This window comes from Falco rusticolus, chromosome 5 (genome assembly GCF_015220075.1).
Source record: "Falco rusticolus isolate bFalRus1 chromosome 5, bFalRus1.pri, whole genome shotgun sequence".
NCBI classification, from domain to species: domain Eukaryota; kingdom Metazoa; phylum Chordata; class Aves; order Falconiformes; family Falconidae; genus Falco; species Falco rusticolus.
In genome coordinates, this window is record NC_051191.1 from 13,171,488 (window position 1) to 13,188,987 (window position 17,500).

The 17,500-nt window shown below is 36.6% G+C and overlaps 1 protein-coding gene across 1 annotated transcript in view; it reads right to left on the minus strand.

Moving 5' to 3' along the window:
* FOXP2 (forkhead box P2) overlaps nucleotides 1-17,500 on the minus strand; it is a 444,921-nt gene that overhangs the window by 52,751 nt on the left and 374,670 nt on the right. Inside the window, exons 6-11 of the mRNA XM_037389994.1 lie at nucleotides 13,595-13,732; nucleotides 12,560-12,610; nucleotides 12,212-12,409; nucleotides 10,523-10,691; nucleotides 3,867-4,080; nucleotides 2,103-2,207 (exon numbers count right to left, since the gene is read on the minus strand). Coding sequence (XP_037245891.1) covers nucleotides 2,103-2,207; nucleotides 3,867-4,080; nucleotides 10,523-10,691; nucleotides 12,212-12,409; nucleotides 12,560-12,610; nucleotides 13,595-13,732 — 875 coding nt within the window. The remainder of the gene's footprint in view (nucleotides 1-2,102; nucleotides 2,208-3,866; nucleotides 4,081-10,522; nucleotides 10,692-12,211; nucleotides 12,410-12,559; nucleotides 12,611-13,594; nucleotides 13,733-17,500) is intronic.

Sequence of the window (17,500 nt, forward strand, 5' to 3'; positions counted from 1 at the left end):
GCATTAACTCTCTTAACACAGGTATGATATTGTTTCAAGTCAGAGAACCTAAAACATTGCAACAAAGATTGGACTAAGAGCAAAGCCTTGAAAACTACAGCCATTAGTCCTGTCATCCCCTATAAAGTTAATGGGTTGGAAAAATGGTCAATCTTTGGACCAAAAGTTGATATTTAATTGAAAGAAAATGTTTTTTAATTGTAATGGGGATTTTGCATTAGTGTGAACATGAAAAGGTACTAAAGAATCTAATGCAAGGTTATGTATTGATTTCCATCTCAACACTAGTGTAAAAGGAAGGAATATTTCTATTTCATAAACAACCTCGCCTATTCAAAGGGCACAGGAGACAGAATTGAATGAGAAGAAGAAATAGTAAAATATTCTTGGGCATTTTTTGCTGGTGTATAGGACAAAAGCCATGACGCTGCTGTAAATGCTGACTGACTCTGCACTAGAATTATCAAGATGTTATATGTTGCTTTCACATTTTCCAGGGTTATTTGGTTCAGGAAAGCAAGATCATCTGTAAACCTAGCACTACACCACTTTAATCAAAATGGTTTTAGTGATCATGGATTATAACAACAGACCTGACATAATGGATGTGCAAAGTCTGCCCACAGAATTAGCATCACTATAGCCTAGATGGATAGATGTATTTAGAAAATGTAGTTTTTTCTTGAAATGGAGAATGCTGAAGTTAAATGAATTTATATTCTTAGTATTAATAATACTTAGAACACTGTTGGATTTGGGAGCTTTCCTTTTTCTTTAAATACAAACTTATGTAAATCAGGTTCTTTTAAATCCTATAGTGTTTTATCCAATAATGTAATTATTTTGACATTTCACTTAATGTACTTATAAACAAAAATTTATCAGAAGTGATACCTACCTAAGTTTTGCAAGTCAGTGTAAGTTACTTAATTTAAAAGTGAAAGACAGCATGAAAGATGGAGAAAGCATTGCAAATACTTTATGAAAAGTATTGCTATGATTCTATTTAAAAAGTTATTGTGATATTGAATATATATGGTCTGCTGTTAAGGTACTTCTGTTATATACCCTGTAGTCTACCATTTGTAAACACATCTTTTTGATGTTTCTGCCAACATCCTGGCAACAAAGCAGTGCCATTTCAAATGAGCTAATTAACTTAATTGTTGATGAAGCATGAAACAGTTCATTCACCCTGTTAGCTGCACCATGACAACATAAGAGTCTCAGCCCCTGAAGTTACTCATCTATATAAGCCTATCTGTAGCTTTCCATTAAGATCTATTGCATGCCAAAATGAGTACGTCTCTTCTAACAAAGACCAGTCCATAATGTACATAGGTAGAAAATCAGTGCTGTGGCTGAAAAATCAAACAAACACAGAAATACTAGAACTTACTTTAAAAAAAAAAAAAAAAAAAAAAGAGAGAGAGAAAAACATGCAGAAACCCATTTCAGTTTGAAGCTGCATACGAAAAGCAAAAGCTGTGTCGCTTATTTTCTAAATGCTCTGATTTAAACAATAGCCAGCAAAACCAGATGCTGAAAGCAAAAACTTCTGACATCACTGTTCAGTCTTGAAAGGTGCAAACCCACCTGTTCACAGTGGGTTTTTTCTGTGTATCTTGTGCATATACACGAATAAAAGCAAAAATAAATTAGCAAGCAAGAGTTAAATGGTCACACTTATTCCTTTGTGTTTTTTTATTTACACTACACATATTAATTCCCACTATACATAAACTGTCAGAATTTAACCCTTATGTATGATGGATCCCTGCTTTCCTGGAGAATTTAAAATGAGCTTTTTCATACCCCTTCTCTCCAATATACAATCTAAAGCATCTCTTCAAATTTTCTGAGGCTCCATTTCAGTAAAGGATAAATAAGAGGATTAAACACTGTGCTATTGAAAGGCCTGCAAAAGTGTTCAACATGAAAGAAAGGATAACAATTTGACCCTCTGCAGATAGCCTTGATTATCCAGTTGCTTGGAATACACAAAAAAATCTCTGACATAATTTACAGTAAAACTTTGTTTACCATCTTTCTCTTTCCCTCACCTTAAACGACATGGTACCAATGAATAAAAATCCACGTACTTTAAAAATTGTCCAAAATCTTCACAAACGCTTTCACAGCCAGGCCATTTGCAAACTCCATGACCATAGAGAGTATGGGAGGCCCCAGTCTCCTCATGTGACGAGCTGTAGCAAAAGAATAAGGCATCAGATTCATCTCAAAAGCCATAATCGTTGGAGGCTGCTAGCGCCTGTCAGGTTACGATCAGTGACAAACAGGTCAAAACAGGTCAATTTAGCTCAGAGCAGTCAGAAAAATTTAATCGTTCTATTGAATAGTTCAACTGCCAAGGCTAGATGATGTTCCAATTAGAGAAGAAATAGAGCCAAAGATGACTGTTAATAAAGGATGAAAAAATAAGATGACTGTATAATACCATATGCTAATTCTGCCATATGACCTTGGTGTAACATTTACCTATAAATAAAAAATATACTCTGAAGTGATCAATTCCAAGAAGAAATATTGAGGACGGACAGTCAGAATTTATGAATATTGTGAATGTTACTACAAAATATTTGAATATTTGAATTCTGCTTAAATGTATATAAAGAAAAGCAAATCTTTCTTTCATTAATAAATATTTTTGTTCACAAGTGTTGCTTCCATTAGCTACTTGGCTTCATAAAAAAATTCAGCTGTATTCAGCGTCTCCCTGACTCCTCAATAGATTCATTCACATAGTTACGAAAGAAATTCAGGGGATTGCCCCATGGAGGTGAGTGTCAGTGACACACCCTGCAGCAAAGAACCACTCTCTGAGATATAATCACAAAAGTAACACTAACTAAAATTATAAAGGTATTCAGAGAAGTACCATTTTTTAAATAATACAAAATAACAATATAAAAACGTTCTCACAGTCACATGAGAACCAGACAGACTTGAATTACAGTCTCCTATTATAAATATCAAAATAAATTAGTGGAATATTTATTTGAAAATACAATTATTTACAATTTAGCTTATGTAGATACAAATAAAATTTCATCTTATATTGAGATCATATACATCTGACTACACTAATATATTTACTAAGAAGTGCTACAGACACTATGTACTCTTGTACACATCTAATCCATTACTTGAAAATAAGGAACAGTGAAGAATATCTGTCAGTGTGTCTGAAGAATTATTTTAACTTTATCCATATGGTTGAATTCCACTGTGTTATCCTAACACCACTAAAAATTTGTATGAATTTGTAACTGCATTACTCTCGTGCATATATGAAGTAGTATTCAGTGGTTTTCTTCACAAGAGACAAACAATATGGGAACTGCTATAATATACCAATTTTTAGCGCACTATTTACATAGAATCTTTGCATTGAATTACAGCCTCGGCACTAAGATAGATGTACATTTTCAATGAAACCAGTGGTGTGATTCAACGGTAAGGGCCTGACTGCCAGATGTGTAATTCAGATATGAATGAAATTACGTGCCTACAAAAATGCCCACAACTCTGCGTTTATTCCTCTAAACCTGCACACTCTTCTAATTTATTTTTTTTGTGATTTTTTTTTCCTAATTTTTACCAAAACTACCCTAAGTTCCTGTGTTATAAAACCACAGGCAGGTAACTGTCGTTGCGTCTGCAAAATTAGATATCATTATTGAAAATCATGCCCCATTGATAAATAATTCTGAAAAATCAGGTCTCCATGATCTCTTCAGTAACCTTTATTAAGTGTTATTTTGTGACTGGAAGTAATGTGACATGATGTTAAACAATAGCTTTACGTCAAATGATAAGCATAGTTGAAATCTCATCAGAATTACCTGTCTCGCCTTGCATTTAGAACTGAAGACTGTCCATTCACTATGGAATGATGAGTTATTGGTGGTGATGCTTTGGAAGTGGTGGAGGAGGTAGTAGAGGAGGAATTGTTAGTAGTGAGGTCTAGCCCTCCATGTTTAATGCCATTGTCTTCCATACTGTGAACTCCAGTCACTTCTTTCCATAACTGCTGAATCTCAGCAGGACTTAAGCCAGCTATAAAATGAAAGAGAGCCCCACTAATATAGCAAAATAAAGAGTTTCATATAATGAGCTCAGTGTTATTAATGGATTAATGCCAACAATAAAGCTGATGCTGTTTTTCCAGCATAATCAACATGTAGTAAAACATAAATTCATTTTTCTTCTGTCAGAATCCAGGTAATCTGTCTGTCTTCTCTTGTGTTATAAACAGTCAATTAAAAATCACTAATTTTAATAATATTATACACCTTCTGAAAACGTTGCTCAAGGATTAAAGAGTGAAAGCTACAAATAACTTGCAACTACTTCTTGAAAAGTAAAATAAAACAACCCTAAATATACTTCCAGACAAGATTTTTATTATCTGCTTAATCAATTTCTTGACATGGAAACATAACTCAATGCATCCACAGTTAACTCAGGTCTTATAATTCCTCTTAATCAAACATGTAATGGGAAATAGAAAAACATGTTACACTAAGGATACAAACATTGATATTCTCTTTAAACACTTAACAAGAGCAGAGAGTGGGGGAAGAAGAACGGAGGGAGAAAAACCAGAAGACGAAAATGAAATCAATAAGATTATAATAGGTTTAGCATTTGAGCAGAATGCATCTGACTTTAATTAATGACACCCACATATTAATTAATCCCATTTAATATTTACAAAAATTGTTCTGTTTTAAAACCATGGCTTAAAGAGGCAAACCCAAAGCAACTGTTTGGAACAACAAAACCGCTACAGTGCAGAGGTAGATACTGGTGACTACTGAAGCCTTCCAGTATCATTCAATGGCATCAGACAATTAGAAAGCTAACAAAACTGGCCCGTTTACAATTCCCTCTACACAGATGACATTACATGTAGTGTAGACCATCAAACCCCTCCACTATTTTTTTTTGTCCAGCCCTACTGTGGAAAACAAAAAAAAAGTTTGTTTAGGAGAAAGGAGACCCTGTCTCACCAGTCTCTTGGGGTGGTAGGCAGCCATACAAAATTTAAAGAGCTTCTCGAACTTCTCTGCTATATGCACAGCAGTATTTTGGAGTCTAGCCACCAGATCTTTGCAGATAGAGCTGAAATTTGCTCTTTGCTCCATTTGTAGCCTGGAAACTTGTAGTTTACAGGATTCACTCTTGGCCATAAACAGCAATGTCTCGTAGAATGGACTCATACGTATGTGTTAGGACTGTCTGGCTCAAGTTGAGCGCTTTGCATGAAGTCATGGAAACTTGCATTACAATATGCTTCTGCCTGAAGTAAAGACTCCCAAACACAAGCAAGAGAAGAGCTGTGAGAATCCTTTTATCTTGCCACTGAACATACAGTTAAGATAGCAAATTCAGATTTTGAAAGATGAAGATTCCATCAGAAATATATACACCTTCTGTCACCGCCAGTCTAAGTCTGACATCTCTCTTTTGAAGAACACTGAATTAAATGCAGAAGAGAATGAGAAGCCCTGAACACTTCTTGTGAAAGATCTGGTTTCATATCCAGGTTTTTCAGCCTGCCATGGTTTAGGCCAGTGGTATCTTAAAATCTATTTCTGCCTTCTGTATCTGATCTCAACAAGTGAAATTAGGTAAGACATGCTCACAGTATCTAGATCTGCCAGAATGCAAAACATCCAAAATGCTCATGTTGTCTGAATTATTTTTTTTCTCTTTTTACTTTATAAGAAAGCTCAAATATATTGCCCTTCAAAATAGGATTAGGATTAAAATGTATCTATCAATTAAAACTTCTCATTGAGGACAGTTTTGTTTGGTAAACAAGATACATTAGAAAACCACAAAGATTGTTTTTCACTGTTTGGCAAATCCATTTATTAGATGATCTTTTACTTTGAAGACACAAGAACTCAGACTAGTAAAACAGACTTAACAAAAAACTATGAAAAACCACAGTAAGTTCCTTAATACTTCTGAATAGCTGTCTCACAAAGCTATTAAAAAATAGACTGGTAGTGATTTACAGAAATAATTTCTGGAGCTAGTGTGGAAACAAGTCGGTTGGAAGGTATTAATTTTTTTTTTCTTAATTATAAAAAGACCTAAATTTTCGACTACAGTATTGTGTCCCGATTCTCTACCTTTGATACCAACACCCACTGGCAAACTCAGTGGAAAAGAATTAGTTGGAATGTATGTCTTAAAACTGGAGTTCATATCATCTTTGCACAGAGAAAAGCTAGGTTTTAAGGAAGCAAGCAAAGAAGCCGGGCTCTAATTTACTGCATTAGAGATGGGTAATAGGAGTGATGTTAATACTAGTTGTAATTGTTTAATGAAGGTAAGTAATTACTGCCATGTTCATGAGGTATTGCCATGAACTGCAATATAACTTTTTTATATTGCAACACTGCAAATAACCCACTTTAGCCTAGTAAATAATGGTTTCCCACAAATGTAATCAGAAGTCAAAAAGAAAAGTAATGTATTCATTTAGGTGGCATGATATACACAATATTTTATTTACTTCAAAGTCTTCCCTTCCTCTTGCTGTTGAATAACATAAACTAATTTTGTAATGAAAAAAACCCTAAACATAAACCCCATATGTTTGGATAATCAGAGGGCAAACATATCGCTGTGTCTTGCAGTGAGAAAATTTTCATCAGAGGTCATCAAACTTTGGACCTTGGGGGAGCTGAGTAAGAGCCACCCCACAAGCTGGGCCAACGAAGGAAGGCTGGGGACAGCTGCAGCAGTGTCCCTTCCCATGGGCAGGGGTCTCCTGCCCCTCTGGCCAACTGCTGGGCAGCCCCTTTCTCTGCGTGAAGCTATGGATGGAGCTGTGTCTCCAGGCTGCCTAGCTCACCTGTATTTTTTAAAAATCAGAAAGAAATTTCTCTCTGGGCTCAGGCTGGTTAATTTTATCACTTCTTCAGAACACTCTGAAAGGCTGCCTTTTAGGATAAAAGGATTAAGGGCAGGCACTTAAAAAGTGTAAAGTTAATAAGCGGATTTGTAATTAATTGTGAATTATGGCAATTTTGTAGTTTCTGTGTCTAGAAAAGTCCAACTCCCATTTTACAAGAGACCTGTAAAATGGCTGACAGATTTTAGTCTGGATGTACAAGTAGGGTAAGTTTTAAAGTTTCATAGGTTGTGATAACCCTCAAAATACCCTCTCTACACTACATTGAAGGAGAAAGAACCAGGAAGGGGATCCACAGTGGGATAAAAATTAGGGACTATAACAAAAAGGGTGAGTACTGATTCACTATCCAGTTTACTAACACCAAGAATTTCAGGATCTTGAGGTTAGTTTTGTAAGTCTCTTCACCACAATCTACTCTATTTTTATGTTTGAATAAATACCTAATAAAACTACCACTTACAAAACCCATCTACGCATCTGCTTTTCATTTTCCTACATGGCCTCACCAAAACTTAGGGGTTTGGGGTTGGGTTGTTTGTTTTTTGTGGGTTTTGGGGTTTTTTTTTACTGTTGTCATTTACAGTGCTTTGTCTGTTATCAGCGTACCCTAGCATCAATGCAACATTACATGGAAAGAAACTCACAGCAAGCCACTGGTTTTGGGTATGGCACAGTGAAGATCTTGTCATAAAATAAATTGCTAAAACACCTCTTCTACCTTATTTGCTATACCTGACCATCAAGAAAACATGGTAAACATTCCTGTTTTTTAAAGGTAGAAACTATATTTGAAGCACATACTGTTTATATACACAAACCTCACAGCTGTACTTAGAAGTTATCTTTTCATACGAACAAATGCAAAACCCATGCTCTCTTTGTCACTAATTATTTGTGGTTTACAGACTCTTTATGACCAGAACTTATAAAAATGAGTCTCCCTGTGTTCCTCTTACTGTTCCAGCCATCCATGTAACTCAGTAATCTAAATGGACACATATAAAAATATTTGTGTTACACATATGTAAATCCTTCTGTATAACCATATTATGCATCTTTCATCACAGCAGCAGGAGAAAAACATCCTTTTACTACATCCAGAGTGTACTACCTTAAATAAATTCTGAAGGTTTAATCTAATATTGCCACAGAAAATGTCTGTCATAAAATTTGCTAAATTTCATGAGAAAAAGGAAGTGTGATCCTCTTACTTTTATGCAAACAACAATGCAGGGACATCTATGTTGTACCTAGGAAGCACTACTTGGATTTGTAAATACTGGATGTACTTGGATGCATTTGGATGTGTAAATTTAAGATTTACAAGAAAGTGTCAACAGATCTGAAGCCTATTAGTCTTCATTACAGTATTATGAACTGGACTGGGTGCTGTACCTTCCTGTGAGAGACACAACGTGCTGTAAGAGAAGCCAACAGCAAGAACTCTAAGCCAGTCACAACTCTGCATTTAGTTCCGTCTTTGTTTCAGCATCTTGCTGGAAAGACTTTTCTTCTTACCCTCATCACTCTAACTTTACCTCATCCGGCAGAGAGTGAGTGGCCTTTCTGGAGATGCAGAGAGGTTTTCCAGGAGAAGCTGTCTTATGTTCCAAGTTTGCACACCTACATCAGGGCTATGAAAAATTGAGGTCCTATAAATTAATCTCTGTATCTAAAGGAACCCTACACACACAGCAGATATTAGGAGAGAAAAATGGAAGAATCAAATACTTGACTAGACTTGATTATACTTTAAAAATATCAAGGCAGAAGCAAACAAGATATTAATTTACTTAAAAAAGAACAATCCAGATATATTTTAATTGTAATATTTTGTATTTATTTCTTTATTATGAATCTCTTTTGTCATGACTTCAGTTACGCTTAATTGTTTGAGTAAAAGAAAGTTTGTAACAAGAACGATTTAACAGTTCTCCTAAAAAAGTATTTTAAAAGGTATTATTTTTTGTATGTTCTACTAGGAGTGGATGAGTGAGTGTTGCATTAAACTAATGAATATCAATGCAATTGGGTAGGAGTGCTGAGGGAAATCTGTGGGGATCGCTTAATGTGAGAGAAAACCTGAGGAATTCCTCTTGCAACAGATGGCACAAGAGGAGATTGCAGAAAGTAAAGCTGTTCGGAGGGAGGTTGTTTCTATTGCTTTTTTCCATTCTGGTCCAATGTGACTTTGTACAAAAGGAAACCAGCATTACCAGTCTCATGTGTCCAAATTAATGAATCAGCTTGCCTCCCCACTGCTTTCCTCAATTAAAAATATTTAGTGTGATAGCTTACTTGACACTTTTTTATTATTATTATTTTTATGACTTTAGATACACTCTTGTCATAGGTTTTCCACACAATACAATGCATGGAACATACACATTTATCATTTATTTGGAATCTCTGCTTTCCAGGGCCTGAGGTTTTTAGTGGGCAAGCCTTTCTCATGCCTTTTTTCTTTTTTCTTTTTTTTCTTTTTTTTTTGGTCTACACTGTTGTCTATATACTGTGTACTCTGTTTTTGCTTATCTGATTTCTGAAGCTTTGATTTCATAATAGTTAGCTGGTGGAGAACCAGATACATGCATAAAGACCAATTAAAAGCAATGTCACCTGTCATGAACACAGCCTGAACAATGCTTATTGCAGGACTGGAGCATTAGAGATCAGAGTGTTCTGTAACTTTTATGACAGACACTTAGCTCACCTCTCTACGGTAACACAAACAGAAACACACCTTAGAGTTTACAGGCAGAGTCCTTAAGACGGGAAGTCTTTGGCCTTATCTTAAAATGTAATCAGCATTTACCCCCATGTTTATTTACTTTTCAAAAGTGTATGCCCTATTTTTTTTCAACCACGAAGGTATTTGTGCCAAGTAATAGAGTCTGAGCTTATTTTCAGCATTGAGGAATCTTTATCAAAGTGACAAAGGGAATTTTTTCCCCCCAAATGTCTTTACTGTTATTTGTCACTCATAATTCATTACTATTGGAATCACCACCTTCAAAACTTGTGTCATATGTAACACGCTTAATACAGAGGAATAGCGAAGAAAATTAATCCTAAGGTTTGTCCTTAAATTCATGTGATAAACTGAAGATTCAAAGTGCTTTTCAATGCCAAACACTTTCTTTCTTTAGAAATAAATAAAAAAAAGGAGTGTTGTAATGCCTTTAGTATCACTGTCTGATATATTTTACATCTGTTCTTTTACATTAAATAAAATGACAACGTTTCCACTAAATCAGATGTCAGTAATTCCTCAGAGAAAAGCAATGATGCTTGAATTGTGTTGTTATTAGAAATTGTTTTCAGCACATAAGGCTAATAAACATGTATATTATATCTAAGAAAAAACACTCAAAAGCTGTTTTCTTCCATAAAAGTATACTTTAAAATTTATCAGCCTCAAGAAAGTTTGGTAATATGAGTAATAACGTTCTAACAATAAATTACGTTGAAGTGTCAGGAAACTGCTGAAATTCAGATGCAAATGGAACAGTTAAAAAATATTTGTGAATTAGAAACTACTCCAATCATATATTATGCAAATACCTTGTGGCAGAGACTGGACAGGAAGAGCAGACTGGCCAGGTGGGATGGAAATGAGTCCCTGACGCTGAAGGTTCAGCAGATGTTGCTGCTGCTGAAGTTGTTGCATCTGGAGGAGCTGCTGCTGGAAGACAAGCTGCTGGGCTGCCAACTGCTGCTGCTGCTGCTGCTGCTACAAAGAGAAAGGGCAAAATAAAAAAAAAAGCAAATGCAGCAAAAAGCAGAGTGTGTAGTCAAGTTTAGAAAGCCAAAAATGTAAAATCAACTTCTTTCCCTTTAATCTCAGTTATTAAATAATAATGCTATTTGTAGAACATTCAGGCAGTGAAAGCATTTGAAATTTTCTATTATATTCATTCAAGCTATTAGGTGTTAGGGAAAATGGCAAGATACACTTAATGACACACTAAAGAAAAGGGTCACGGGAAAGTATATAACAGCTGTTTCAAACAAACAAAACCCCCCAAAAACAACAACAAAAAAAGAAGCCCAGCTCATGGCAGATGATAACAAATTTATCTATGCTAAAAGTGTAACTCTTTACAGCAGCCTGTGATTCAAAGGCACTCTTGTTTTTCCAATTGACTAAGTTTGGTCTGCAGTGGCCCATGAACGTGGTCTCCAGTGATCTATTAGTAAACTGGGATGTAGCCTTCATTTCACTGGCCTGTTAGCTCTCTTTTCTTGTTGGAATATATTAAAAGCAGCATTGCATTCAAGGCAATGAAGTGCTCTATTATGGAGCAAAAGTATAAGTTCCAATTTTGTGAGACATTTCAAGACAAACTGGAGTCTGCAAAGACTCTGGAGGGTATGAGAAGGCAGTCACACTTCACAGAAAGACAAGCTGCTGTGGAAGACCTTTCCTTTCTAGTTTGGGGAAAAGAGAAACTTCTGATGCGCTCACTGGAAAACAGACTGCATAATGGAGCAAGTCATGTGGATTGCCCAGAGCCTCCGGAGAAATACGGGAGCAATTTCTATTCCGTAGTTGATGGCTGTCTGAAATTCTATTCACAAATCCAAACAGAAACAAAGCCTCAGGAGGTCACAACTGCTTCCTCGACGTTTGCATAATGGGCAGCTTGAAGACAATGTCTGGGATACCTGCTGATCAATTTAACTACTTCAACGTGTTTTGTTTGTATTATGTTTATATTTGATGCAGTTTGCTGACAAGTGCAAGCTAGGCCTGAGAAACCCGCTTGTCAGGTTGATTTATGAGCACATCAAACTGTAACTTTCTACTCGCCACTTCAAACCTTCAGTAGCAGTTCATTAATCAGGGGCCTGTGACTTTGAAATCTGTGCTCAATCGCTCTTTTTCAGCCATGGACTAAATTTGCATGCTCTCTGAGCTGTGCCACTGAGAAAAGTAAGGCTCCTTCCCCAACACAGATTGCCTGTGAATACAAGATAATCAGGACGGTGTCCACCACACGGCTTGTTCTTTGCACACTCAGATTCATTAGCGAACATTAGACGACAGCAGCACTAGACCGCTCAAATCCTATGTCTCAGGAAGGGGAGCAGGAGAATTATACCGGTGCTGCTATTAAGCCCGGTAAAAACATAAGAACAAATCTTTGATAGCTGCATCCTGGCTACAGGAAAAGATCTAAACTAGTCTTGTCTTTTCCAGGCTTCTGACAGCTCAGACTAGTGTGCATCAGCAAGGGTCTTAGCTCCTACCTCTTTTGCTTGCTTTCCTGGATGCTGTTGCTGCTGCTGTTGCTGCTGCTGCTGCTGCTGCTGCTGCTGTTGCTGCTGCTGCTGTTGTTGCTGTTGTTGCTGCTGCTGTTGTTGCTGTTGCTGCTGCTGTTGCTGCTGCTGCAAAAGCTGAAGATGTAACTGCTCTTGCTGTTTCTTGTAAAACTCTTGTAGTTGTTGCTGAATAAACCATTTTGACTTTAATAAATAAAGGCAAAAGTTTCAAGTATTATAAATCTCCTAAACTCTTCTAGATTGGCATATGGTAGCGTAGCCATTAAGAATCACCTCATAACAAAAAAGGTGATTTGAAGAGGCAGATCTACATACATTTTTTTCCAAGGCGGTTCTGAAATTTTCCAATGCAGATTCCAAAATATCCTAAACAGAAGGGTATAGAAAATCTGTATTCTAAAGGGAATGCAAGAGCCAAATTAACTCCTCAAATAACTATACCTAAGTTCCTCACATGTCCTATATAACAAATCAGAAGCTGTACTCATCCACTTGCAAGAAAGCTACAAGTCACTAAGGCCAAACTAAACTGTCTTTTTCTTAGGGGAAAAAAGTAATTAATGTGTCAATCTGTTTAGCGGGATGCTGGGTTCACAACTGAAGGTGAATTGCCTATAATGATTACGGTACTGGATATTAGAGTGTTTAAACATACAGTGATTGAGCTATGACTATGAGAAACAGACACATCATTTTCTGTATGACAATTAAGCACGCACCCAAAAATCCACGCTGTGTTACACTGAGGTATTGATCACTGACACTATCTTTACTGTATGAATAACAAGTTCATGGGTTCTTCACTTAACTGCCAGATTTTGTGCTAAGCAAACAGCAACCTCCTTCTTTTCAGCCTTAATCTGAGACAAATTTTGTGGTTGTGAAAAAACAAAACCAAAACAAAACAAAAAAACTTTTTCCCATGGCGAAACAAGCTGTTAAGTTCAAATTTCATAACCGCATGCCATTTATGTGACTAAAGGGAGCAATACAGTGTTATGAATTTTAAAGCAACAATTACCTACAACTCTATTTGCACTTCCTTTGGCAAGTCGACAATTAAAATGTGCCTAAGCACTTGAAAATTTAAATATCAATTTGTTTGGTATTTGTAATGCATCTGCCACTGCTGCTGCTGCTGTTTTTAATATAATATTTAGTGTTTCAAAATCGAAATTTCACACTTCTGCAATTAAAACGAGAACTTTAAAGACTGAGAAGTTTAACACTTATTTTCACTCTTTCTGGTGAAAAAAGCAGTGAAATATTACAAAATAAGACCCATAAAATCCGGCTGACACTTGTGTGAATGCCCTGCGCTAATGGTCCAAAGCAGGTAACCCACATTACCTGCTGCAACATAACTGCTTGCTGCTGCTGGAGAAGTGCTTGAAGCTGCTGCGGAGACAACACTTGCTGCTGGAGAATCTGCTGCATTTGCTGAGGGGTGATCACCTGGGGAGTCATCATGGCCACTGACACAGGCACCTGCACAGGGAAAGAAAGATATCATCATCAAACACATTTTAGTTCGCCTGCACCACAGCTGTACATCTTTTTTATTTTGTACCAAAGATGGACCATAATTTTTTACATAATATTTATCACTGCAAAGTTCCAGTTTCAGTCAGAATCTGTTATTTTAAGACCACAGTACTGTGGCGCTCTATTTCCAGAGGCATCAGATTCGATCAGACTCAAGCTTTATGTTTCGCATCTCTTAGGTATTCCTGCAAGAAATTTAAGCATTGGCTAGTAAAAATGTGTATTTAAAAATAAATGATCACATGGCAGGGCTTTAAATACTTCATAATCAATCAACTTATCAAGTGTCATAATGTTAGGAATAGAAAAATCTATTGAGACGGTTTCAAAAGATATGATTAAAACAGACAGCAAAATAAGTATCTGAAAGCAGTAAATGTTTTACACAATAAAGACACTTAGCCTAGAAAAATATTTGCGCAATACATCAGTATAAGAAAACCTTTCTTGCTTGGCTAGTCTTTTAAGATGTCTGATTTATACAGGAACAAAAATGCCAGGGGCACACTGGGGTATGGAGCAAGGGCTGCCACCTCAGTCACCCAGTCTCTGCAGAGAGAAACGTTTTCTCAGTCATGCCTAACCAAAAACTAAAGGTTGAGAAACCTTGTCATAAGATTATTAGCTTGTCCACTAAACTCTAAAAATGCACTTTGTAGGTGCTCTTTTGGCCACGGCTTTATTTTCTCTTTGCTACACACTGAGATGAAGTGCCTAAATATGCAGGAACACCCACCTACACACCTGCTCTCAGGGGTATGTGCGAGTGGGAAAGACATAGCAGGTATGTATGTTGTACATGCAAGAGGGGAAAGTCCCATGGAAAAGCCCGAGATATGTGCTGAGCTGCTGCGGCAGACACAGTGAAACCATCGCTTGAGCTAACCAGGACACGATCAAACAGCTGTCAGCTGGCCAAGTTTGCCACCCATGAAAAAGCAGCCACTCGCTTGTCTAGCAAAGTTCACATGTTTTTTCTGTGTGTTACAGCAAGCTGGCATATAAATATTGCTTTGTGAGGCGTCTGTAGGACATTCCAGTCTTCTGTAAATCAGCAAAAATAATATTATTATTAATAAAATAAATCATGGAGAAATCTAAGAAGAAAAACTTTCCTAATATTTCTATTACTTGAATCTATGCTGAAAGACTTTGTATAAATGTAACTCTTAGAGGAAAAAAGTCTGCTGACGTTTACTTTTAGAAGAAATTACTTCAGCTGGTATTATACCGAATACCACTTTTCACACAATTCATCACAGCATAAATTAGTCTTAAAATATTGACTAATTAAGAGTCTGAAAGTAAAAGAACCCGCCATTACCAAAAGGTCTGATAATCTTTTGCAAAACAACGAATTAATTTTAAGTATAGAAATTCTGATGGTTATACTCTACAATACAAATGGAAAAGACAAACCAGGTTTCCACTCAGAATCAGACAGCTGTGGGAAGGGATTTAATCTCAGCTATCACTGGACTCCTTCTATAGTCGACAGAATAAGCAAATCTGAGAAAGTCTGTCTGATCTAGCTGAGGCATCTATTTTAGCATGGGACTAATGGCTCTTTGAATGTGCCGGTCTCTATTGAGTGTAGACTCACTTTGGGTAGATACCAAACTTTCAGATGGTTAATGCTAGTTGTCCCACTTGGTGACCCCTAGAAGTTTGGTACTATTGGAAACACCACATCTCTATGCAATAACATTTTATTCTAAGTCTATCTGTTCCTAAGGGCAGGAGAAACAAGTTTTTATAATTTTAGGGTGCATGAGCCCAGTAAAATTCAGTCGAGTCAGTGTTTAATTCCCTCAAGTCAATAAGAATTTCCTCTGTTTGTGCACGATCCGAACTTGCCTTCTTGTAACAATTTTGCTTCAGTGATGCTATTCGATGACCACATGTCACACAGATATGAGGAATCATTACCTTTAACCTTTTAACCCTGCAAGAATTTTCCTAACACATGCTTACTACTTTAATTTACAGCAAATGATGACAGTGTTGCATACTTGTTACTCCTCTTACCTTTACTTCCCTCTACCTTCCCCAGCTTGAGTATTTTCAAACACACAAGTAACAAATCTGATCTAAACAGAGTGAAAATCAACTTGACTTTGTAAGGGGCACTGATTTATTCATGCTCTATGCTAAAGAATCTATCCAGTAAGATGTGCAGTAAGACTCGTGCTGCCGCAGGAGTCCTCTGTTCCTCAATCTGAAATATAGATTCCCTTCCACCAGGCGTATTTCTGCTACCTTCTGTAGTATCTGCTCTGAATCTCCCTGACTGTGTAGTTGCTCTTACATTTGGAGACACCTGCTTTGCGATATGCTCAAAGAGCTTTTCTCTCCACATTTTTTCCCCCTTATTTCAACAATCACTTTCAACTGTATAAGCTGAAGTAGAGAACCTAATAGAGCTGTTTATCAGGATGATGGAGAAAACCATGAAAAAAAATGGTGGTCTAGATCAGGAGTAAAAAATCATGTTTATATAGGTAATATTGCATTTAGCAGAATTTTATGTGAGGATCCATATGTGTATATCATACCTGATACGTATCTTCTTTCCCATAGATAAAAAGACAAAGCATTTTGAAAACTGCTTGAATTTTACATTAGCAAAACATATTAAGCGAAGAGATTTCTCTAATTGTAATCAGATAATATAAATTGGTACATTTCACAGCCTTCAGTGATATACCAGACTGCACTTTATTTCTTACTGGTATAGTGTTACTGTGCTATCTGGGTTGGAAGACTATCAGAAACCTGCTATTTTATGGCCAATTATGTGCATTAGGTATATTTCTTGGGTTTAGTGTCCGCATTTGTCAAGATTTCTGATCTGATATTACAAAAATGTAGCAAAGAGGCAAACTGACTCTTTTTCATAGAAATCTCTCAATGAATCTGAAGTCAGCTTGGGTAGAGGACAGTAGAGGGACCCAATGAAAAGATGCCAAGTAAATGATGTGGTTCATTTGAGTGGGCCACAAACTCCCAAGGAATCCTTGGTCAGACCTCTCACGAAAAACTGAGGAGCCAAAGGGAAACGTGACTCATGACTGCAATCCATTCGTTACAAGGCATCCTCCAAGAAACTGAACTCCCAACTCTGCCATGGAGATGACTGGGTACAGCAACCCTGCAAAACACAATGGGCTGGACAGCCTCTGAAGGACATGCTAATTTGTCAGCTTCGTGATGGACCCTGATGGAAGCTTCATGCTTTGAAGAGTTTCTCATGTTTCTACTGCAGGCTGTCCCCAATTTCTTTGGATTAGCTTACAAGTCCCACTAAATAAAACTATAGATAAGTAAACAAATAACTTTTTAACAGATCTAAATAGCATTTTGGGCAAAAACAACTGTAAACTGCTTTACTACTACATGTAAATGTAGTGATGAAAGAAGAGCTACTGTGCAGAGTGAAAACATTGATAGCGGAAATATCAATATTTCCAGATGAACATAGCTGCAGAAATGAAGACAGAACTTCTTTGAAGACTAACAAATCTGTTTTTTACCCAGATCAATTTAATAGAGAAATGGTGGAAGCTGGGCTTGTATATTTAACAACACTCTTCTATTACACATGAAAAATTCATCTCTACCTGTAAAGAAGCTTTCCAGGCCAACACTCATCTATTGTTCCGATGAACTAACTGATAACAGGAATCACACAAATTGTATTTTTTTCATGTT